We start from the raw sequence: 24957 nt of genomic DNA, 5'->3' as shown, positions 1-24957 counted from the left end.
TGCTCTCTAAAGTGAGTTTCACATTTACACACCTGAAGCAACAGCAGTCACTTCAATAATGATCCTTGACACACAGACAGCATGTGTCAACATTCAAGTTAAATAGCGTGTACTCTCTCTATCAGAAGAAAGTATAAAACAGGTTGTTTTTTTACAGTGGGAAAGTTGGTCTTTATTGATATACTGTACATTAAATTCTTGTTTACAAGAAGCTTATACTAGTATAGAATGTAAATGACTATTACACCGACCTATATTCGACCTACATGGCTACCCATGTGTACCCATTTACTTTATCAATAGTTAAGTAGTTATGTGATAAGGCCACAGTGGCTGGGACATTTGGCACTTAATATGTCAGACAGTTAAAGATGTTACAGTAGAGCTCTGGACGGACACTCTGACCCTGTGACTGTTGGAAAAAAACAAGAAGGCTTGCTCCGGGTCATGCTCCTGACTTGAGTATTGCCTCCAGGCTTGGGCATGAAGGACTATTCCACGGAAAACTCCACTTTTGTCTCTGAGCTGTAGCCAGGGTCTCCGCTTACTCCACACCAGTGAAATCCTTAACGTGAAGTTTTATGCAGAGTTTGGGGTCTGCACAAATTTCCCCTGTTGCTTCGCAGATGTGTGCGTGCAAGTGATTGGAACGTATCTTCGATGAAGCAAAGCTCACATAGTTTCTGAAGTAACCTGAGGTGCACAAGGAGACACTATTGATGGGGATGGTGGAAAGATTTAAATGAGGTTTTATTTTTACAAAGACTTAAACATAAACAAAAATGATAGATTGGTAACTGTCTCACTCTGGGGAATTATGAGCACGGTTCATAATGAGGCCATTTCAAGCTTGTGTACAGGAACCATTAGAGAAAATAACTATATAAGGTATTATATGTCTGCGCTTTGTTCTCTTGTCTTTTCACAGGAGACCAGACACAGTTAAACAGAAGAATGCTTTTCCACCAAACTTCATTCACTCTCTGGACTCCACACACATGATGCTGACATCTCTCCACTGCTACAGGTAACGTGTCAAAAACCTGAAATAAAAGATTCTTTACGTTTTTTGTTGGTGTTACAGAATCATTTTTATAGAGTCTGATATTGGCACTCTCTGTATTTGCATGATCCCATATGAGTGCAGTCTCATATTAAGTCCATTCATCACCTCAAATAGGCATTCTGTTAATTCATTCCCTCTTTATGACACTGTAATTGGCTTTGAATGAATAACTGCTGTTGGCTTGCTAGGTTTCTAATAAAGTCCTGTGCACTTACCTTTTATAGTAACACTGTCTACTCTTTCTTTTGTCCTTTTTCTGTGATGTAATTGCTGCACGTGACCTGTCATGATGCCTTTGTCTTCTCTCTTCTTGTCCTCTCTCAGTTCTGGTCTGACTTTTGTCTCAGTTCATGACTGTTTCTGGACGCATGCGCTCACTGTGGACACCATGAACAAGGTAACGTTTTAAAGCAGTCATTTTTTTGCTCCCGCCTGTGCAGATTACTTAATTTTTTCACAGCTGTTTCCAGCATGTTTTGATCATGTATATTCAGGGTTTTGCGCTTGCCTTCTTTTGCTGATTAATTAAAGTTAAAAAATGACACCACTGATTATGTCTTGCTTTCTTTAGTCGAAGCTGAGCAGTGTTTTTGTGTTTCTGAAATCACTGAGACCTGAGCTTCTTTTAGCATTTCTACAGCCGAAGCAGGTGATAAAAATATTTTGTGCAGCACCTATGACTAGTGCTTCAGTTTTGGGAGAACAGCTTGGTGATGCCAGTGAAACAAACTTTTTTTGTCACTGCTTTGTACATATACAGGCTGCAGGTAGCACCAGCAGACAGGCTGATGTGCTGAATAAATGACTGCCTGCCCCCGCCAGCTGAAACTCAGTCGTCAGACCCAGACTGAGACACAGCATTGAATAAAATGGATCAAATTACCATAAGGCCCCAATTTTCTGTAGATGTAGCTTCAGAGCAGTCGGGATTTTATGTCTTCACCCAGTCTCAGAGGAGTTAGAACCAATGAAGCAGTTCCCTCTCACTATATTTATTCCCTTGCATATTCTCCGTCTCATCTGTGTGAGTGTACGCCTTCCTCATTACACAGGTAATTGAACACAGCGGTAGACGGGGGGTATGAAATATCTTGGTCAACACCTAAGCACACGAAGTAGATCCTTGTTTTAATGGCAACTGATTCTTCCTTCACCTGCCAATTTCTCTGGACTGCGCATCCTATTAAAAGGGCACGGATCCTATCAGTGCTGGGCGAGGTGTGGAGTACACCTCTGATTCACTGTGAAATGCACCCACAGATAACAATAATTAAAAGTTTAAGGAAACTGATTTAAACAACATAATTGATAAAGGTAACTCATAAAGGAAAGAAACTTTAGTTCTAGCTCTTCTGATACGTTCAGACATATAAACTTTAAAAAGGTGGTGTGGATTTTTTTTTTTAACAAGACGTGGGGGAGAAATAGTCTGATAGTAAAACCGTATATGTTACTGTATATTTACAGTACTGTGCAAAAGTCTTGACCCACCCTTCATTTCTTTATATATGGTGAGGAAAATTGTTACAGCACTTAATCTGCAAACATACATGCAAATACAGTTTAGAAGGCAGAAAAAAGTTTTTACAATCCTAAAAAGCTTGAAAGTCAATATTTGATATTGACTTTAATATATTTTGTTCTGATGAGGAGTTAAACCATGAACTTTCAAATCTGGATTCGTGACTCTATCAGATGTGTTGTCGCTGATTTTCAGTCCAGTTCTTGTGTAATTTGGCATACATCAGTCTTTTCTCCCTATGTCCCTTCCTTTAGAATGGCTTCTTGACAGCCACCCTTCCCCTGAGATGATTTCAGATTAGCTTTCATTGAACATTAGAGAAGATAGATAAACTGAAGGTCTAGGCCTGATCTAGGTTTAGGCCTGACACATGTTTTGGTTTTTGTCCTCCACTTTGTTTTCTACTTTCTGGTTTTCTTGGATATCTTTTTAAGGATGCATGGTGCAGTGTGCTGCGATATTAGCTTTCAGCTAACTGCTCTTTGGGAATCACCATGTTGGTGCAAAAATACAACTTTATGCTGTCATGGTTGTCAAATTGTGTTATCTTTGGAAATTTTCATAGGTTCAAGCAAAGAAATGGAAGAAGAAATGTTTTTGTGACAGGCTGCTCGTAACAAACTGGCTACATTTTTATGTGTAACAACATAACACAGGTTCGTCCCTTGAGTTCAGGTGCCTTTTTTATGTTGAAATGATTCATAGGTCAGAGTTAAGGTGCAGCACACAAACAAAACAAGTTCCTCTAAAAAGGTTTCGGCACAATGACTGAACTGAAAATGAGTCCAAAGGAAAGTCAAAGACCATTTTTTAAAGAAAATTACAGAGTTCGGCTCCTTGGCAACAAAATCTAAAGAAATGACGAGTGGCTCAAGACTTTTGCACAGTACGATATCAGCATTTACAGAAGGGTGCAAAAGTTTTAGGGTCTCTGATAAGCAGTTTGACGTGCCTGTAGAGATTCCGTGTGATATTGTGCTGGATGATCTATGATCTTCTCATGAATGACTGTTAATTAGCTATTAAATTAAGTCACCTCGAGCCAGCAAATGTGTATCATGGGGTTCTTTCAAGTTATGGAAAATAATTTGATTTTAATTAGACCTGTGTGATATCCAGACCTGCATAAATATGGAAATACTAACGCAATACTATTACAACACAGTTCATCTTTTCCTGTTATCTTCTAACTTTAATAAATTCTTTCCACCCTACCTTCTCTTTCAGTACATTTGACAAAAATGGGTTTTGAAGCAGAAATGGAGAAAACATACAGCCAAGGCAAAGTTGTTTCAGCTCTTGGAGCTGGTCCATTTGCCAGATTTGGTTGCATCCCTTGATATTTTTTTTTCTTCTTTTGTGCTCCATTCATTGTTCAGTTGGTCAGCAAGCCAGAGTCAAACGGTCAAACGTTTAAACCGAACTAACTCAAAGTGCACTTCTCTCTGCCTCGTCTTCCTGCCAGGTTTGTCGGGAACAGTTTGTCGCCCTGCACAGCCAGCCAATCCTTCAAGAGCTGTCCAACTTCCTGCTTCACAAATACTGCAAAGGAGTCCTGTGAGTTTGCACCCACATGGAGGAGCACTTTTGACTGGGCTCATACACACAGATCCCAGGAGCGCTACTGTGGTTGCTCAGGCAGCAAAATATTTGTCATACAGTATCAACATTTCAGTGAAATATTATGTAATAGCTACTAGTTCATATTTTCATACTTAGTTGCACCTATCTGCTGTCTGTCCCTCTTGTTCTTACATAACAAGCCATCATTCTCACGAGTCTGTGTTTATGCTATATTGTATTACCTTTAATGAGATTTTTGTGATATTTGTGATATGTGCCACCACAGATTGAACATATTCAGCTACTACATGTGCACAGGTTATAAAACAGAAGCTAGACAAACATAAGAGGGCTTTATAGCCACTAATCTCAGGGCTTTGTGTCCTTGTAAAGCACTGAGATTTTCTACAGTTTCTACATTGCATTAGATACAACATGATTCTCTCTCCCCATGTCCGTCTTACTATCCTCCCCCTCAAGATGGGTTATGCTCATCATCCACTTCCACAGCACCTTCTTTGTCTCTCTTACCATTGTTACTGCCTAGTTTCACGAACACATTTTTCATTCTAGGATGTGTCAGAGAAGAGGAGATGTGGAACTACAAAGGAATTTTGGGTTTCTTTATTCATCAAAATGTTAAAGTAATTTTTTTCTAGTATCAAAAAATAACCCAGCTCACCTGTGCACAAATGTACTTTGCTGTGTAGCGTTTTTATGCAGAGTATAAAGTTGCTCTCACATTGATCTGCAGAATGACAAAACTGCACAGACAAACAGAGCGGACTTTACAGTGGTGGCAATGAGACCTTCTTCCCAGTAGTTACATTTTTAAACTAAAAAACATATTTATATATTCAATTAGTTTTATTTTTGTTAATAAGGAAGAAAGAACAGGTAACTGCGTTTGTAGGAGGGCTGAAAATCCTTTGACTTTGTACTCCTATAGAGACAAAAGCACATTTTTCTCTGAGTTAACTTTATTACTCTCCTCTTTGTGGCAGGACTGAAGCCAAGAGCAAAAATTACCAGGAGTATAGAAGGCTGATAATGCTGCTGGCCAAAGTGCCCCAGACAGGTCAGTTTGAATGAGGCTGTGTGGCTCCCAAACACCTGGGCTTGATGGAGTGTTTACAAGGACAAGGTACAGGGTGATGGGGTTTGTTCCTAATTGGGCAGAAGAGAACTTGTACAGGTATACCTTAAAGCTCTTAGCAGAAGGGCAATACTGGTGGACCGTATGAACTGGATCCATCCACAATTCTGCATTTTCCTCCTTGCTTTATAATTCTGATTAGTGTTGAATATTGTCCATACATATCAGACTTGGTCAAATAGCCTGATTTGGTCCCAGATTAGAGTATTCTACATTTTCAAAAACTAAATAACTAAAAATAATAAGTAAAAACTAATAAGCTTGTGTCATTGTGTTTCGTAACCTGCATGGCCACTTGCAGGTCCAGCTTCCTCACTTTACCTTTTGATGTAATTTGCGTTTCTATCCATTGTTCTCCTAAATGGATGTGGTGCACAGAGGCAGTCTCTCTTTCTGTCTCTCTGTCAGGTGGATGCAGGCTTTTCTGTTATGCAACCTCTTGCTCCATCTCCATTTGTATACTTATGATCTGCTTGGCACTGACAGCTGGGTTGTACCAATTGATTGCTGTTAATTGTGTCCCTCCTCTGCATAATCAGCTTATGTGGCTGAGACCGGTCAGGTGTGCACCTCGGGCGTCTGTTTTCCCGCATGTCCGCAGTTTTCATTTCAATAGAAGGCCCCACTGAATGTGGAGTATAATCTTTACTGTAAAGGATCCGAAACGTATGATTATCCGGTTTCAGCGTGTGTGTGTGTAATGAAGAGCATCAGTTGATGAGGTGTATCTACAACTATAAATTTAGGGTTTTAAAAAAGGCTGGAGAGAGAACTCAATAACCTGTGAATGTTTTACCAGCTGGAGTCTGAGTTTGGGAATAACTGATTGGCCGTCTGTGAGAATAATGATGGCTGTCAGCTATTCTGTTTGTGTGCTGGACTTGGAGTTAAGAATACAACTCAATGAATCGGTTGTGGGTGCAGTATCTTATTATCAGTCTGACAGAGCCAATAATTGAAGGAAAAACATAATAAAGACAATAAATTATTATGCATAGTTTATGGGGGAGCTTGGATGCCTGCTAAGAGGGCAGCAAGTATCCAAACATGAATGAAGGAACAAAAAACTGTATTGATATCTATGTTAGTTAGTTAGTATATTAACTTGATGTCAGCATGTTCCAGCTATAATAAGCCTTTTCACTCTTCACTTTTTGTGTCCTTTCCTCAATAATTTATACAGCAGCTCCTGCTGGTGTACCTAACTGTCAGAGAGGCAGAGCACACAAGGCTAAGCACAGAGTGCAGGACAGGACCTCATTCAGACCTAAAATTAGCATTCATGTGGTAATGGAAAATTTACTTGTGCCCTCCAATTTGAACATTAAAGTTTCACTTAAAAAAGCCACTTAAAAGAATAATTTTCTCCTCTTCTTCTGTGGCATAAAGGTTGTAGTTGGTCTTTTAGAACAGTTTGCTCAGATTTAATCAATTTTGGACGAATCATAGATTATTTTTAATAATTTGGATTATGCAATGTATTATGAAGTTACTTAAAAATAATTTAAAAAACAACGAATGTGATTTAAATTTGGCCAATCTGCTCTTCAGGATCATCTTGGTTGCTGACTGGAAGGAAGTGACCGCACTTGCTCTCGTCGCGTTTTCACCATGGTCTTCAAACTCTTACAGATAGCAAATATAAATGTTCTCATTCAAACAGACCCAAATTTGCAATGGTGAATCAGATTCTGGGATGCGAGTTGACTTGGTGACTCTCAGTTATGCTGTAACATCCTGAGGCATCAGGGGGAAGACATTTAGTGGAAACAACCTAAACTGTGGTGTGTGCCAGCATGCCACTGAGAGCATGAACAGAGCATTCTGAAAATGGGTTGTGTTTTGTGGGCACACCAACATAATGTTCACTCATTCCTCCTCCTTGACTTCATAGCACTTCCTGAAAATGAAAATCAAGTTCAAGTTTTGAAACCCTAAAGCAGGGGTGGGTAATCTGAGTCCACGAGGGCCGATGTCCCTGCAGGTTTTAGATCTCACCTTGGGTCAACACACCTGAATCACATGATTAGTTCGTTACCAGGCCTCTGGAGAACTTCAGGACATGTTGAGGAACTAATTTAGCCATTTAAATCAGCTGTGTTGGTTCGAGGACACATCTATAACCTGCAGGGACAACGGCCCTCGTGGACTGAGATTGCCCACCCCTGCCCTAGAGGATCCAGCAGATAGTGCAAAGGCACAAGTACAAAGAGGCATAATGGACCTTGAATGGAGTGAGCTAAAAATGGTACCTGTTCTAAAAACGACTCAGACTTTTACAAGAAGTTGGTCTTCATTTATATATGCTCGATCCCCCAACCTTTTGATTGCACCTAATATTTTGGTTTATTACCAAATGCTATGCTGTGATGCTAAACTTTTCCCTTTTCATGCAAATATAACAGCAGCTTAACTTTAGCTAATTGTTGCTGTTCTTCATGCATTTATTTTAATTTTCAATCCAAAAGTAGCTCACAAATGTTCCTTTAATAAAGTAAACATGACAGCTCACGCTGCCTTTAATGTGTTCCCGTGGAAACTAGCTCTGTGAGAATGATTCAGTTGGAGGAGATGTCTGCACTTTTTTAAAATAATATAAGAAATCAGTGTTACACAGCAGTTTTGTTTTTTTGTTTTTCACCAAATGCAGCAATACTACGTGGCACTTATTTATTTGTTTTTATGTAGGTCATATAATTTGTATAACTACTGTCCGGTGACTAAATGTGCTCTGACACATTGCGTCCTGCCTCTCCAGGTGATTTTGATCTCCAGCGGGTGAAAGAATCTACTTTTTTCTTCAGCTGAGAGCTTCGTGAGAGCGAACCAGTAGAAGGAGATGAGTGGAATTGACAGAGTGCAGCAGGGAAGCTGCAGGCTCCAGGGTCCCTACCGGCTTTGTCTTCCACAGACATGAGGACATTGATCCAGCCGCACCCTGCCTGCCTCCTGGTCCTCAGCCTGGCTGGAGCTGTTGGAGGTGTACACAGCGAACTCGCCTTATTAACTGACTTCTAGACTGATGGGAAAATGGTGGGATACTCATCCTAGTGAAAAATGAGGGAATAAGCGTATTTCCGTAAGACTTCAATTACGGAAAAGTACCTCTCTTAGTAGACTCTACCTGGCCATATTCAGGTTTGTGTGAGTGTGGGTGGGAGTGAGTGAGTGTGTTCATTCGCTATAATGAATATAATGTGAACTGTGCCAGTCTGTTCATCACTCTAATATTTTTGCTACTCGAGCAAAAAAAATTTCTACCTACAGTGTGTTATTGTGGATGAGTGTGTGTGTGCGTGTCTGCGTGTCTGCTGGTATCATGATGTAAAGATTTCCACTGAGCACTGACCTGCCTCTGCAGCCCCTACCTCTGAATGGCAGGGTGGTGTCTAAAACATTTTGTCTTCTTCAGAAGACGTTTAAAGAAGAGACATTTGAAAGATGTGTTTTACTGTAAAATGAGTGTAAAGGACACAGAAACCAAGACATGTCCGGACGTGTCGGGGTCTCTGAGATGAAGCCATAATATTCTCACCTTCTTGGAGTAACTAAACACTTGACGGTTGCAATAAAATAAACATGCTTCTTAAAATGACTCCTTACTTATTCAAAGCTTCAGTCAAACATTTGGTATTCTTAGTGTGCTTAAACAGGATGAATCGGACTGCCTGTTATTTAATCGTATCTGCATATTTCAGTGCTGTTGTTTAGACTGTTAGATGAAGGCCTCGTTTTAGATGTACCACAAAGGGTTTTCAGGCTTCACTAATCAACTCAGATCTTATTTTTCTGGGCCAGTGCCACATGTAGAAATAAAAATAGCAGAAGTGCTATCTGATCATTGCTGGAAACGTTACAGCAGTTTCAGACAAAAGGTGCCATTGATGTTCAAAGGCAAATGTAGGCTCAGCCAAACAAAGCTGGCTGAGTGGCAGTGTAATGAAATGGAAATGATCTTTGAGGGGGCATAAGTAGTGTGTGCTGATTGCACTGCAGGTTTTTGGGGATGACAATTAATGCTGAGTACTATAAGAAAAGTTAGTTAAACATTTGTCTTTTAAATATATGTGTGAATTTGTGTGAATGGGTGAATGACTGAATGTAGTGTAAAGCGCTTTGGGGTCCTTAGGGACTGAGTAAAGCACTATACAAGTACAGGCCATTTACCATATTATTAGAAATTATTCTCAAACTGGTGGGTGCAGAGCCACTGTAGGTGAGGTGTATCAAATAATCAGTAAAACTAAGCTGAATATGATTTTTCAGGGCAAATATGAGTTTGATGGTTGTATGTGCTAAACCTCATTTACTAAAATTCAGAAAAGGTTTGAAAACCCCTGGTATGACCAGGGCAAAAACAGGTTTTCATTTTGAGAAATGAGCATGTTTGCTGTCTTGTAAATGGCATTAAGGTAAGCTAACCTGGTGCAGTTAGTTTTTTGTTTTTTTTTATAGCCAGCACACCTTTAGAATAAAAGTAAAATCTACAGCACTGTGCAAAAGTGTTGAGCCACACCTCAGATCTTTAGATTTTGCATCCAAGGCACCAGACTTTCTGTAACTTTTTAAAGTGGTCTGAGAAAAACTTCTCAGGGTCTTTAAAAGTTTTACTTTGGACACTGGTTGCTTTTTAACTTATTTTCAGTCCAGTCCTTAAGTTACTTAAGTAAGAGTAATTTGAATGTTATTTCTATAGCACCTTTCAAGATAAATGTCAGAAAGTGCTTCTCAGCAAAATACCAGAACAGAAAATTGAGTTAAGCTCTCAGATCTGACGCTCAGATGTAGAGAGTTCCAGAGTCTGGGGGCCACTGTTGTAAATGCTCGGGTCTCCTTTAGTTTTAGTTATGATTCACAATCAGTAGACCCTGATCACATCACCTCAGAGAAATCTAAGGACGTAAGGATGTAAAAGTTCACTCTTGTAAGCTGGTCCTTGTCCATGAGGAGCACTGAAAGTCAAAACTTAACATCAATGACTCATTCAAGCATAAAAACACCCCAAACTCAAAGAATAAAGCAGTGTAATCTGGCAATTTACCAGTTGTAAAATGGATCCTTGGGTACTGTTACTAGTAGTTTCTCACAAAAACACATCACTAATTCTCATTTATTTAGTTCAACCTATGAGAAATGTCAAAATTAACAGTTTGGCAGGTATAAAATCGTATTTTGGGTGATTCCCAAAGAGCTATTAGATGAAAACTTGGCATATTTCAGCACGTTGTGCATTGTGTCCTTAAAAAAAAAGAGTAAACTGGACAATGTTAGTTTTTCACCCCTTAAATTTCATTTTGTCTATCTACAGCAAATGAACAGTATCTGAAAGTCATGTCTTTCAGAAATAGGAAAAAATGTCAGCAAAGACCTGACACAGAAGCTGAGAGATCCATCTGGACGTGCAGCTGATCCATCTACTGTTCACTGAAGCCTCATCAACAGGATTCAGTCACAGTGCAAGAGTGGCTGTCAAGAAGTCATTCTTAAGGAAGAGAAATGGGGGGGAAAAGGCTGAGCTATGCCAAAGAACTGGACTGAAAGTCAGCGACAACACGTCTGTCAGAGTATAAGAAGGCAAGGACAGATGCACAACAGTGAGTGCCGCAGCGATCTGTAAAACAATGTGGCTGCTCTGTCGTGGTTTTGGCATTTCACTCAGTGGCGTTAGAGAACTCGTCAGAATTGATGGAATTACACTTCAGTACCATCTGAAAAAGAGTGATTTGATTTGCACCGATTTTATTTGTCATTTGCTCATGCTTTTATTGCACTTACAGTGCACTGATCCCAAACACACTGCCGATGCAGTAAAAGCATAACTAATAAGATAAACACACAACGAAACACTGTCAATCGTGGATTGGCCTCCCCACAGACCTCAACATCAGTGAAGTAGAATGTAAACATGCTGACAGATAATGGAGTGAAAGGCAGCCAGCATCCAAAGAAGAGCTTCAAGAAGTTCTCCAAGAAGTTTGGAGAACTATTCCTGGTGACTACTTCAAGAAATGACAAGAAAGCTTCCTAAGAGAGTTCAGGCTACATTGAAGATATTATGTTGAAGGTGGTCATACAAAATGTTGGCTTTCAAGCTTGTACAAACTTAACTTATGCTCAGCATTTCCAAGCATTTTTGCACACGTATTCAATGAACTGCTTCAAGACTTTTACACAATTCTATGATTCTGATTTAACTGTCATGTTTTTTTTATTGATTAATAAAGAAAGCTATGATTTTGACTTTAATCTTAACCTGATGCACACCAAGCAAAGGTCTCTATTCAGCAGACAATAGCCCAGAGCTGCCTCTCCTTTCCTTTGATTTTTTTTTTCCCAACTGGGCTTCAAGGACGGAGCTCTCTCCTGCAAAGTGCTCTTAGGATCACACATACTTAATACGTATCATGTTTCACAACACGACTGCCTGACAAAAAGTGTTACTTGACCTCAGCTCTGCACCAAGGAGTGGTCATGAATGAGCGCCGCATACCAGATGCCTGCGTGGGATGTCTGACTATAGTATAAGCTTTAAAAGTATTACTCTACAACACTAAAAATGGTGGAACCTGTTAGCAGGTTACTGTAGAGGGGGGGAGGTCAAGGAACAGACATCTGTTTTTGTTGGGAGGAGGTGTGCTGTTTGCCAGAACTGTGGATGACTTTGGCTAAGGGAGTGCACAGGATTTTGAAGATGATATTACAGCTGACGTGTGGCTTGATGGGCCTGTCGTGTTGTCTCTGAGGTGATTCCCTGGATGTTTGCTGTTAGATCCTTTGAGCTTCGCTGGTCAAACCTGCACTAATGGAGCAAGGCTTGAAGCAAGAAATAGTCAGGTAGCTTCCATTACAAGCCTGCATAAGAGAATATATGTATTACGAGCAGATGTTGGGGCAGATGTTTGACAAACCCTTCACGTGAAGGCCTCTCTAGAGAGATTAAAAGGTAGAGCATAATCTTCAAGATTGCACATATGTTCTTTTAATGTACATGAAACAAGATTCTTTAAGCGCCTTATTTTATAGTCACTTTTTAATAATCAAACCTCCGCTAGCAAATCTCAGAACCTCCATCTAATACAAATCTGGTTTGTTATAACGCTTTAACCAGATGCTGGATGCTTATTTCATTCATTTACATAAAGGTGTAAATCACTGTATTCTGTTTTTAATTATATGTTAGGCAGTTTCACAAATGTTATGGAAACAGGAAGGGTATTTGTGAATGTAAGGAGTCGCTGAGGTCTGCTTTCTGTTGGCAGTCCAGCTACAGTAGATTAGAGTTAAGTGGGGACTCTAAATTGGTGATAAGTGTGAAAGTGACTGGCTACATTAGAGCTGTGATAAAGTGAGGGCCTATGTGGGGTGTTCCCCTGTCTCACACTCTAAGCATTCTGGCATAGTCTCCAACCCACCATGGCCAGAAATAGAATTAAGATATATGCATAGAAGCAATAATACATTAATTATTCAAAAAATCTTCAATCCAAAAACTTCGAATATTTATCACGGCCTACCTTGAATGTACTGTATGTCACTGAATGTAGAAGCACCATCAGACATCAGTGGAGGGCTTTTACTAAGCTCTTTATTCTAGCTGCAGCATCATCAGAGAGGAGACACCACAGAAGTGTTGGTCGCTATCTGTGAGACATGCCAGAACTGGAAGCCACTCTTCGATAGCCGCACCACTCACTTTTGCCGAGAGGACTTTGATTTCCTTGCCAGGCTCCTGGGCTCTCCTCGTCTATCTCCCAGCACTCAGCAGCACTGGCAGGGGAGCACACTGTACAGACAGCCCTTGTGGGAGCAAACGGGGTCGTAACTCTATGATAGCAGGGGAGAGGAAGCAGAAGGCACTGCAGGGACGGGGGCTGGGTGCTCTGGTGTTTAGAAGACGGGTGGTACAGTGTTGGCAAGTGTGTGTCAGGTATATTAGTATTAGTTGGTCTGACCTTTAGTCTGGCTGACTGGCGCTGATGCATGATTAACAAACATCAATTTTCCTTTAAATTTCAGATGGAAAGAAGTAAACCCTCCGAGGCTTCTTTAATCATCTCCATGTCAACCTCTAAGTGGCAAACTCACACAATAAGTGTGAAGTCTATTCAATTCCCCCTTTGGAGACCATCTGTCTCAACACTGCAGGGAAAACTGTGGCTTTTGAAATGGCACTCCAAAAATGTCTGAGCAAGGACGTCAAGAAGTGGAAACTTTTGTGATTTCTGTGCTTGAGAGTTTTTGAAGGTTTTCAAAATGGTTTAGATTACTCATTTAGAATTTTAGAATATTTTGTCTGCAAAAAAATATGAAAAAGTAAGACACAAATTCATTATTTTATTTACATACTTACTTTAAACAACTGAATATTTTATGATTCTTCAGTTTGATCACATACAACTCTTCTGTGCCCACTAATCATACAATTTGACTTAAATATATTTCCACCTTCCATGTGCTGGATGTCTGTTGCAGCTGACTTTGCATTTTTGGCCTTGCTCCCTGCTGTTTTTATGGAGCGCTGTGTGTAAAAGTTCATCCTGCAGCAAAACCAAAACGAGGCATATTGGCATACTGATGATACAATCACATTGAAAATGTATCAGTGAATCACATGGCACAAACTCAGTGCTTTTAATCATATAGACATGGATTGGATAATGTGCTGCAGTTCAAAGTGAGCAACAGAATGATGAAGAAAGGTGCTTTATGAGACTTATTTGGATAATATTGGCTTGTTGATGCCAGATTTCAGAAGAAAAAGGTCAAACTGCTTCATAAGAAGTAAAAAATAACTCAAGTGCCCACTACAACCAAAGTATGTAGAAGAGCATACCTGAACAAACAACACATCAAACTCTGAAGCTGATGGGCCACAGCAGCAGAAGACTACACTGTGCAGCACTCCTGTTAGTATAATTCACCATGTCCCAGAGCTCATCTCAAACTGGTTTCTTTAACCTGACAGTAGGTTCATTGTACTCAAATGGTTTATAAAGTCACAGGATCTCAATCCAATACAGCGTTTTGGGGTGTGGTGGGACAGCAGATTCACATCATTGACTTGTTGCTCACAAATCTGCAGCAACTGTGTGATGCTAGTTCGTCAATATGGACCAAAATGACTGAGGAATGTTGTGAACACCTGTGGATGAAGAATGAAAGCAGTTCTGAAAGAAAAAGGGGTGCAGCCTCAGCAAAGTCTACCAAATACAGTAGCCAGTGAGTGTATACCATAGCTTGGATTTAGGTACCATAGCATAAAGTAATGATACTATATAATGTTCTATAATTTTGGTTGTTGGAGGCTTGGGTAATTTTTTTGGTGGTGATGGGGAAATCATTTTGTGTTAGTATCTTGTCCAAGTACGTTTGCCAGTGATTACTTACATTACACGCTCCCTTGATCCTTTGCAACCTTTAGCTCGTGGAACCAAGAATGCACACAACTGAGACTTCAACTCTAATTGACATTGACCTGTTAACATTATTGTTGTCTATGATTAATTACAATAATTACATTGCATAATGAGACTTGTTATTCCTGTCCCAGGTGTTTATCTAGATCAGAGACTTGCAGGGAAAGGTCACGTAGAACAGCTGGGTAAGCTTTCCTTACCAACTGCTTAAGTCCCTCTTAGGAGATCCCCACACGAGCTGTGAGAGCATTTATATTAAACACAGTCTTCTAATGTATATTTGTATCAGAAACACATTTGTAGTTCAGTGGAAGTCAAACACTGTAGATGGAAAAACAATATATTAGACAGGTAGCATTTATTGATGTTAATGAATCTGCCTTTTAATCAAGACTACCAAAGGGGAGCACACCTCAGCACAAGCATTGTGTGGAATAAATCCTTCATGCTGAATGATATCTTGCATAATTAAATAAATATTTGCACAAGTAAATGTGCCTCTTCCAGCCCATGGTCAAAACGCTCAGAATGCCACCAAAACCACAAGTAAGCTGAAGTCTAATATTCACTATATGACTGAGCAAAAGATTTTTGATGATCGCTTTCTGTTTTCTAGAAGGTTTTCTGCTAAATCAGCTAGAAAAGCAGAATAAGACGCATATTAAATCTGTTAAAACACCCCTATATGTAGGTGATAACCTTTATTTGAATTGTAAATAATAACTTTCAACGTAAAGTTTTTGTTACAGGATCTTCTGGACAGATTTCCTGGTAAAAACGTTAAGATCCCTGTACATGCGAGATGCATCTGTGGTAATTTGTTACATGCCTACTTCCACATACAACCTGGATTAATCATGAATTTTTCAGACCAACATGTAGCCAGCAAGGTAGGTGGAAGTGCAGCAGGAATCAATAACCCCAAGGTTCATGTAAATTATTGATACTTCCCAAATGCTCAGAAGGAAAGGACTAGGTTGAGTGGCGCAAAAAGGACTAATAAACATCACATTTCTGAAGAGAAATCTTAACCAGTTGTGTTTTTAAAATAAAAGCTACAGAGGGAGAGGAACTAGAGAAAGGTGTTTAAATTTGCAGAAAAACTATTGCAGTGTTTCAGATGTGAACAATCAATAACAGCTCTGATAAATGAAAAAATACCTTCAAGACCTACAGCGAGCAGAGACAATCATCTGCTTTTACTGTATTAAGAAGCTCTGATTCTATTATAACGCAAAATTATTGACTCTTTGCATGTTTGTGCTTTTCTAACATGCTAATCTAAAATAAATAACCTAAACATGAGGCAGTGGAATCATACTGTAGTCAAATACAATTTATTGGTTTAACTCTGTAGTGGGATATATGTAACAGTGACGTTTGCATTCTGAGGAGCTCGCATTTTTACAGCCACACACAAAGAATATAGTATATGTATGTGGAAACTACCATATTTGCTAGGCACTAGGTATGCACAGTACATGTTAGGACACATGACAACTGCAGAGTGGCTCAATAAAAGAAATTCAGGTCCCTGACTCAGAAACGCCTGCACTGCACTGTTGATTTTTCTTAAAGTGACGGCTGGAGATTGTCGGCTTGCTTCGAGGGAGTTTCCCAGAAAAGAGGTTGTCTACATTTGTCTGTAGATTTAAGGTATTGATTGGCTGTAAGTATTGGCTTTGTACCGAGTCACTGTAATATTGAAGGTTGTTAGACTCACAAGTCAGGGATCTGACAACAAGGAAAGAAATAATAAATAGAAACCGAATCATGTCACACCAAATCCCATAAAACACAGAAACAGCCTGTATAAAATTTGCATCATATATTTTTACCTTCTAGTTGCTTATTGGTCAGTAAGAGTGAAATAATCCAAACTCGTTCGCATAATTGTACATCTATGATAATGTAGATGACACAAAATCATATCGTCGCTCGGTTGTTATGAACAGCCCTTGTAGGGTAAACATTTTAAACACCCTGAATCCCCACGCATTCCTCCTATTGATGACCTCAGAGAAATAAAAACTGGAATGGTAGATACTGTAGTTTAGCGTCAGAGAAGCACTGAAGCTAAGAAAAACGAGGCTCTATGAAGAAAGCACAAAAAGAAGCAAATACAGATGCTTCTGTTGCCGTTTCCACTGCCGTGTCTGAGCGTGCATGTGTGTGTAAGCACAGCTGACTTACCAAAGCCTTGAGCGTGTACTGAAAAAACCGAACAGCTGAGTTTTTGTAACATTTACATAACACTAAATATGTTTGTAAAGTTGCAGAAGAAGAAAAAGTGCATTTACAGGATTGAGGGGAGCATGCTATTGACTCATCAGGGAAAAAAATAACCCCAAAATGCGCTGGTAAAAGAACCAGGCTTTGCAAGTTGACTGGGGTGTGACATTACAAAACTAACTTAAAACGCAAACAGTAGAAGAAACCATGCAGACCTCACAGCAACTGGCACGTGAGTATATACAAACTCTGTGTGGTAACTGTAGAAAAACAAGCGATGCATCCTCTGTAATACAAACAGCTTTTCTCTCCTTTAATTATTATTTTCAAGTAATATCAGTTCATACCAGATGATAATATGCATTCTGTCAGAGATTACAAAGAGATTCTTTTTTTTCAAACATTTTCTTCATCTGTTTTTTTTAATTTTTTATAGCAGATCTACGTTTACAGTAAACTAAGTTACATTAATTAATAGTCTGGTTTACATGATGCACACTATGTTTACACATAGAAATACCATGTCTGTCAAGTTAGTTTGAGTGGACAGTAAGCGCAGTTTAAACGTATCTGTTTTCAAAGACAGATGTTCAACAAATTCTCAGTAAAGTTTGGGAGCGCAGTCTAAAATATGAAATATTGCATCTTCGTTAACACCTCAAGGGCAGAACATCTTCTGCATACAGTGGTCATTCACTCCATTTCAAACAGTTATTGCTTCATGTGATAAACATCACTTTCAGACAATAGGACTGAATGAGTGTTGTCTGATTTTTATGCTAAATCACTGTGAGGTTTGCATACAAAAGAATTGCAATCGTTGGAACTTTGGTTTCACTATTTCCACACTTAATTAAAACATGGGGTTTATTTATAATTATTAAAACTGAGCTAGTAATATCTTGTGATATGAGTAAAGGTATTGACTCAGTCTGGTTTACTCTCTTTCTCTGTTACCCCATCATCCTTTACTGTGTGCTTTCCACTAGAGTAAAAATATCTAGAAACTAATTTAGTCACAAATGCATTTCCTGTCCTAACAGAGTGCCTCCAGGAAACAATGTGAAGTTCAGCAAAATACCATTCTCATAACAAGCCTCTATTAATTATTTTGGAGTAGCTAAATAGGTTCCACAGGGCATAATTTGGGGATAAAACAAAAGCACAACAGACCTCAAAAACACGATACAAAAATACTTATAAACCTTCAACTTTGTCCCATTCAGAACTCTCAAGGTGGATAACAACGCCTGAACTGAAACTAAACAAAATGCAAATGCAAAATGATCATAGGAGAGGAACTCATTATTGGCACTGTATAATGAAATCCAATTGAACGAGAACAATAACAGTCCAAACAGACCCGGGGGATTCCAATTTCCACACTCATTACCCAGTAATGGTTCAGGCATTAGTGAGATGAGGTGAATAGAATAGCAGGTCCAGGAGAAAAGGTTCCCTTCCTAATGCTTTTGGACACAAATTGCCAGTATTCCATGACCTCTTATTGAAGCCTTAATGACAAAGGCACACTGCAATATACATCCTGCAAAGTATCGGCACGGTCCTTGGCTGTGGACCAAAACCGTAGCATCAGCAGCGGCATTGAGCTTCGCGGGAGTTTCATTATCGGTGTGAATTGACTTTGGCGTAGTGACACATGGCCCAAACTGCAACTAAAGAAAAGTGAGATTAGGGGTTAGGAAAAGAATGAATTTACATTTTGATGAGGGAATTTACATTTTAACTATAAAATTTATTTTACTTGGCTGGCAGTGAATTACAATTTGTAAGGTTAAACAGAACATTTTCACAATTGTGGGATATTACCACTTACATGACTTTAGTCCATAAACCTGCACTCCAGGGGATGATGTGTGTGTTCGTCAAGCTCAGGTCCTCCATCAGAGGATATATATGTAATTAAAAGGAATTATATATTTACACGTCTTTATGATCTACTTAAAGCTGCATGAATCAGTTTGTAGCTACTTTAGGGCAAAAGTCTGACGTCACTTACCTTAGAAAGTTGCTCACATGAGCAGTATTACACTACATATTATTGCATCACAGTTCTTTTTTACTGGGATGCTGGTTAACTCTGTTTTGGTCTCAACAATGTCATTAAAACATTATTCAACAGCTTGTTGCTGAATTTGTCTCTGTTGTTGCTGCTGTGCAGGTCATTTCAATATTAATCATTTGCTGGAAAAAGACTGAACAGTACAACAAACTTGCAGGTGTTAAAAAAACACCTGATTAGAGTCAGTGCTAATTTAAAGTACAGTGATTAATGCAGCTTTAAATAAAACAAACAGGCAGACATATACTGTAGAAATCAGTGGCTTGGCTTGAAGAAACAATACAATCGTAATTTCAGCATTGAGGATATTAACTGTCTGTGATCTGGGACTTATTTATCTGAGTTAAGGGCTATCAGATCTTATTAGTCTGATTTATACTTTATAAATCAGACTAATAAGATCTGATAAGTAGACTGCTTTTAGACTGTATACTTTCAAATATCATCATTAATATTGTGTAGTCTTGTTCTTATAAATTTGGCCTTTTGCAGCCAACCTACTGAGAAAATCTGCTCAAATATAGCATTAAGATCCCACTAAAGTGCCAACTTCTGATACTTTAAGCACATCCCTGAATCTCTTTAACTCTCATCCAACCCCAAGTTTGCATAAAATGAGGTGAAGGAAGGGGTAGTGAAGCAAATTTCCCATGTGTTGTGGATTATGTTGTGAATTAAAAACACTACTGTACCATTACCAATCTGTGCAACTAGTACTTCTGTGAGTAGAAACATCTGAGTGCTGCAATTTTAAAAGTCACCATACCGACTTTATTATATTAGAACGGTCGCCTATCAGATTCTCCCTGCTGCATCTCATTCGACATTCATACGATCGGATAGTCAAACTGGAATAAAGAGAAGAGGAACTGTAGGAGAGATAACAGAAATCTCCCCATGTCCCTGTAGTCAAGATCCTTGTTGAGTCACTCTCCAAGTGTTTTTAATCAGGTTCACAAGTTTGAGGATAGCCTGGATTTGACTTTGATGTGGTCTGTCTCAGGAAGGCTCACTAAAGAGTCCTTCTTGGGGAGTCCCGATTCTCCCAGACCAGTTCCCACTCCTCCTACTGCTACCCCTGCAACAGGTGCAAAACCATGAACAGAACCAGGGAGGGATGCTACAGGAAAGGCCCCAACAGACATCTGGTGTGGGAGAACCACCCTGTGTGGTATGGCGCTCCGGATGCCTGTGTGACCCAGTGGGGTGTGAGGGGGCTCGATGGAAGTAGAAGAGACTCTTGTAGATTGGGGTGGACTAGGGACAGCTGGTTGTCCCATCTCGTGAGGCAGTGAAGGCTGAGAAGCTGACAGTGCCCTGGCATCTTGGCTCAGACTTCCCATTTGCAAAGAATGGGTGCTCTTATGTGTGCTGGGCCTGTGCACGGGGCTGGCTATGTGCTGCTGGACTAGAGAAAGCTGTGAGCCTGAGGTGGGACCAGCCAGGGCACTGGATCCATACTGGAATGATCGCCCACCGACTGCTAGTGGGCTTTGGACAGGGGGGCTGGACAGGACCGGAGGAAAGGCACCAGAAACAAGGAGTTGAGACTGAAGTGGAGAGGCTGAGACAGGGCTCGATACACTTTGCATCACCTGAAATCTCCTCATCATCCTGGGAGACTGCAGGTTACCCAATCCCACAGAGTTTCCTTGCATCGGGGCACAAAAATTCATGGCTACAGCCTGCTGGAGAGTGGCAACTGCTGAATTGTGGGCAGAGGAACTTGGAGGCGTAAAGATCCCACCGGTCAGTGGAGGCGTCATGGACATGGCCCGTGGGCGTGGCACATCCACCTGTTGAACCATCTCCCGATCATATTTAACTATCTCCTGGATCATCTCGTTCTCACGATTGTTGAAAACACCTGAGTTGAGATCATGCTGAACTTTGTGCATCAGGATCGAGTTCTTCTTGCCTGTAAAGACATGGAAAAAGGAAGAAGTGTTGCTATAGCAAACAGAAACAATGCAAAAAATTAAAGCAAAAACAAAACAGACTTTAATGCTATATTTCCATACCCTACAATTTGTTAATAATATGCTAAACAGAAAAAAGCTTAATTTACACATATATACTGATATAAACAAATATACTGCCTGTATCCATTTTTTGCAAACAAGCAATCCAAGACTGATGGACACGCAGACACAGAAACACCGTCTGCCTACTGTAGGGTAATGCAGAGGTGCAGGCAACCATTATTTCTGCAGTGACCTCAGTACATATGATGTAAGAGGGAGCATTTCACTGACAATATATTAGCCCTACAGGAGAAAACACTATTTACTTCAACGTATTTCTAACATATATGTGCAGCTAATTGACGGCTATTGCAACTGCTAATTTAACAGGTTATCAGTAAACAGCACCAACTGATGCCTTTATTGCTAAATTTGATGGTCGCAAGCATCATAAACTGCAAACGAGAGATTAGTGAAACCATCTGAGGAAAAGGTCTGTGTCCCAGTTTATATGGCATGGGGAGTCTCGCCTTGTGTTTGCTGGCAGATGCTAACAGGCCACATCCAAATCAGGAAGCCAACCTCTGATTTTTATGTGAAAAAAAAAAGAGAGAACCTGAGCTGCCAGCAAAGCACTGAATCCAGCCTTGCCAGCTCAAAGCACAGCTGGATGCAATGCTGGATGAGTGGCCCCAATTTCAGAAGCAGTTGCACAGCCGACTTGAGGCTTTTCCCCATCATCATCTCAGCTGTGAGTGCGGTGGCCAAAAACACGCACTTGAACAAGTGATGTGTGATCTATTTTCTTAGCAGAAGCATACACTTGGTGAAGTAAAAAACAGTCACGTGATGAATCCGACACTAAAAACTGCAGTTTGTCCACATTATTTCATAAATGCGCCAAGGAGAGAGGACACACCAAGGAAAGAAAAATACAGTATATGCACTCTGATCTACAGTAACATGGAATGCACAGGGCATGAATCAATGACTTAGAAACCATCCTAGCATGCACCAGTTCATTCCTTAATTCAGTTGTGTGTTATAAATTCATGTGGTGGTCATAATGCTTTAAAATATTACGCTGGTTTATGTGATCTCAGACTGTAAATGACTCACAGAAATGCACTGCTTCTTATAGCAAAACCTCTTGAAAGCACTCAAAAGTAAAACAGTAAACCAGCTGGGATTATAAAGGCAGATTTGTACGAGGCATTATGATGTATGCCGCTGAGGAGTGAACTGCAGAATCCCACTTAGTCCTGAAAAAACTGTCTGCACAGATAAAACTAAGACAGAGTAATTCAGGTGAAAGCAGGTGTGCATTTCAGCTGAGGGCCATCCTGGGTCACAGTAGTACTGCAGAGAAGAGAATAATGGGATCGCACAAGTTCAAACCCACTGCTGTCAGGCAAGTAAGATGACTGTGTTAGAGACTATTGTGTATGATACCTGCTGAGTGCCTTCCCTCTGATGTGAGGCCCAGATAGGCTGATAGTCAGTAAACAGGCTCTCTCTCTCTCTAACACTAACACCTATTCACTCTAACCAGTGGCTTACATGTGAGGAGAAGGCAACTAACGGTGAGATCAGGTGAACAAATCCTCAATATGTCAGATTTCAAGGAGAAAAGTAGAAGGTTCATTGCAGGTGAGCATTAGATACTGTTTAAAACAGGAGGCAATGAAGTATGAGAAAAAAAGATGGACACTGTGATGTGTTGCTGCAGGGATTGGACATGTTGAGACCAAAGACATGATGTTGGCAGCCTTCCTAGCAAAATCCAGATGACCCAACATCTGTTGTGCCCTGGTAACAAAAAGGGACTCACAGCAGAGCACAGCATGTAGAGAGGTTTGTGTGTTCATATGGAAACTGTAGTATTGTCAGCTCGATTCACCAGTGCGGATGGCAGCCTGGAAAGCTGACTTCAGAGCTAGGTTATTTGTAAGTGCAAAGCCTGAGATCTACTGTACATCACAAACAAAGATTATTATTCTACCACAACCAGCTGCTAAGCCAGAAGGAGAACATGAGGGGAAGGCTGATGATGATTTGGTGACTTGTGCTTCACCGGCATGATACATTTGCTGCATGTGTGGAATAAAAACACTCACAGCTTGGGAGTTTAATAGTGGAATTACAGTGTGATTATGAAAATCTGCACTAGAGTGTGCAAACACATCTATACAGGTTGATCATATTTAAACGTCAGCAGTTTTGCTTGATTCTGTGTATCAAGCAAGATTTTCCCACAGATGGGATTCTCCTCATAATGCCAACAATCAGAAAAGGGGGACACGCTGTAACATGTGTGGCCCTGGAAATGTATGATTCAATTTAGCTTTTATATAGACACACAAAAAATCAGAAGGCTTGGAGAAAATTAATCAAAAGTGTGGGTGTTCCTGGTAAGTACTGTTGCTTCATTCCAGCTCTGTGTTGAACTCCTCCTCCTTCCACTGACTTTTATGGGCATTTTATCTGCTGATAACACAGAGCTACTCTCTGAGGTGTTTGGAGGCTTGGAAAGAGGAGACAAAGGAATGCATATTTGTTGGCTTGCATCCTTGGAAATTCTCTTAGGGAAAACAGCAGTTGGAGAACTCGGCATCACACAAAATTATTGTATCAGTGTGCAATGAATGTGCGATCTAGCTGCCTTTGAAATGGTTGCATTAAATGGGATCAGGTCTGCATCTACTCGCAATCCTATTGCGATCTTCAAAGCTACTTTGGTGCATCCAGACTGGCAATAAAACAGCAATAAGACCGAGTCAGTCTGCTATCAGTTTGTGATTGAATGACATCAAACAGATGAACAGGTTGAACTGTGATAAACTGGCAGATTGACAGAAAACTGACATTAAAGGTACATTTACATCAACTACTTACATTCCAGTCAGAACCTCATAGATCGTAGAATTCCTCCACAGACAGTAATGTACTTATTCTAAGACAGCAATTTAAGTGCAACATTACATTGGAAAAAGACCCATAGAAGAGTTGTGTATTCCACAGTACTTGTAATCAGTTGCCAAATCAAAAAAAAAAAATTCAATGGATTCACCAGGGAACCACCAATTTGTCCAAGTCACAAGGAGGTTGCTACCATGTTTTTTCTCTAGTGTGACTGAGCCATTGAGAGATGGAATTTCTGGTGGTGTTTCTTGTCATACATCCTCCTTGGGTGCTTGTAAACTGGCCAAGCTGTAGTGCCAGGCTCTGCTCATCAAATGTGCATCATAAATAGCAGCGATGGATGACAATAAAAAGAGGAAAAGGCATACAACCATCTGATTGCATCCTCTAAAGTGCAAACCTGGTTGGGGATTATCATGCTTTTGAAGAAGTTGTTACTGCAAGTTGGACCACCCTCATTTGCAGAATTCAGAGATAAAGCACGGATAATATGTCACTGTTTCCACAGCAATACCATTGCCAAGTAACACCTAGAGTTTCTTTTACTAGCCATTGATTAATAGAGAATAATGACACATACACAGAAGGTCACACAAGTGTCTCTATGTCCATTAATGGCCCACACAGGTCAAACACTGTTGTCATTAAAATGCACGGATGGCTGAATCAGCATTCCTCATTCAAACTTCTAGTCATAAATGCCCTCACAGAAAACAATACATAACTACTGAAGACAATTAAGCTTAAAGATTTATTTAATCATGAAAGCTATTTAACCAACAAAGCATGTGTCTTTTATTTAGACTCTTATGTTCTTAAGGCACCTTTTTATAGATCTCTGTGTCTTTGATCCACTTGTTTTCTTCTGAGAAAGACTGTTGAGAAAGCCAATTAAAAGAGCTCATCATTAGTGACTAGTATGCATCAAGTATGCACGGAACCCGGTGGGAATGTTTGATTGGAGGTTTGGTCTTGAAGCAGACAATCCAAGCCTCTCTTTAAATATGTGAGTTGCCTGACTGAAGTCTGCTCA

The 24957-nt window shown here is 40.0% G+C and overlaps 2 protein-coding genes across 2 annotated transcripts in view; one reads left to right on the top strand and one right to left on the bottom strand.

Annotated features, from left to right (window-relative positions):
* The window catches only part of polrmt (polymerase (RNA) mitochondrial (DNA directed)), a 49187-nt gene extending 40303 nt beyond the window's left edge, over positions 1-8884 (top strand). Inside the window, exons 17-21 of the mRNA XM_005734029.1 lie at positions 929-1027; positions 1391-1463; positions 4054-4145; positions 5156-5229; positions 8066-8884. Of these exons, the coding sequence (XP_005734086.1) occupies positions 929-1027; positions 1391-1463; positions 4054-4145; positions 5156-5229; positions 8066-8115 (388 nt within the window). The 3' untranslated portion in view covers positions 8116-8884. The remainder of the gene's footprint in view (positions 1-928; positions 1028-1390; positions 1464-4053; positions 4146-5155; positions 5230-8065) is intronic.
* Positions 8885-17710: 8826 nt separating this feature from the next.
* hcn2b (hyperpolarization activated cyclic nucleotide-gated potassium channel 2b) overlaps positions 17711-24957 on the bottom strand; it is a 40439-nt gene continuing 33192 nt past the window's right edge. The window contains exon 8 of the mRNA XM_005734028.1: positions 17711-20956. Within this exon, the coding sequence (XP_005734085.1) occupies positions 19992-20956 (965 nt within the window). The 3' untranslated portion in view covers positions 17711-19991. The remainder of the gene's footprint in view (positions 20957-24957) is intronic.

This window comes from Pundamilia nyererei, unplaced genomic scaffold (assembly GCF_000239375.1).
Source record: "Pundamilia nyererei isolate P.nyererei 1_Seehausen unplaced genomic scaffold, PunNye1.0 scaffold00056, whole genome shotgun sequence".
Lineage (NCBI taxonomy): Eukaryota > Metazoa > Chordata > Actinopteri > Cichliformes > Cichlidae > Pundamilia > Pundamilia nyererei.
This window is presented reverse-complemented; position numbering and strand designations above follow the sequence as displayed.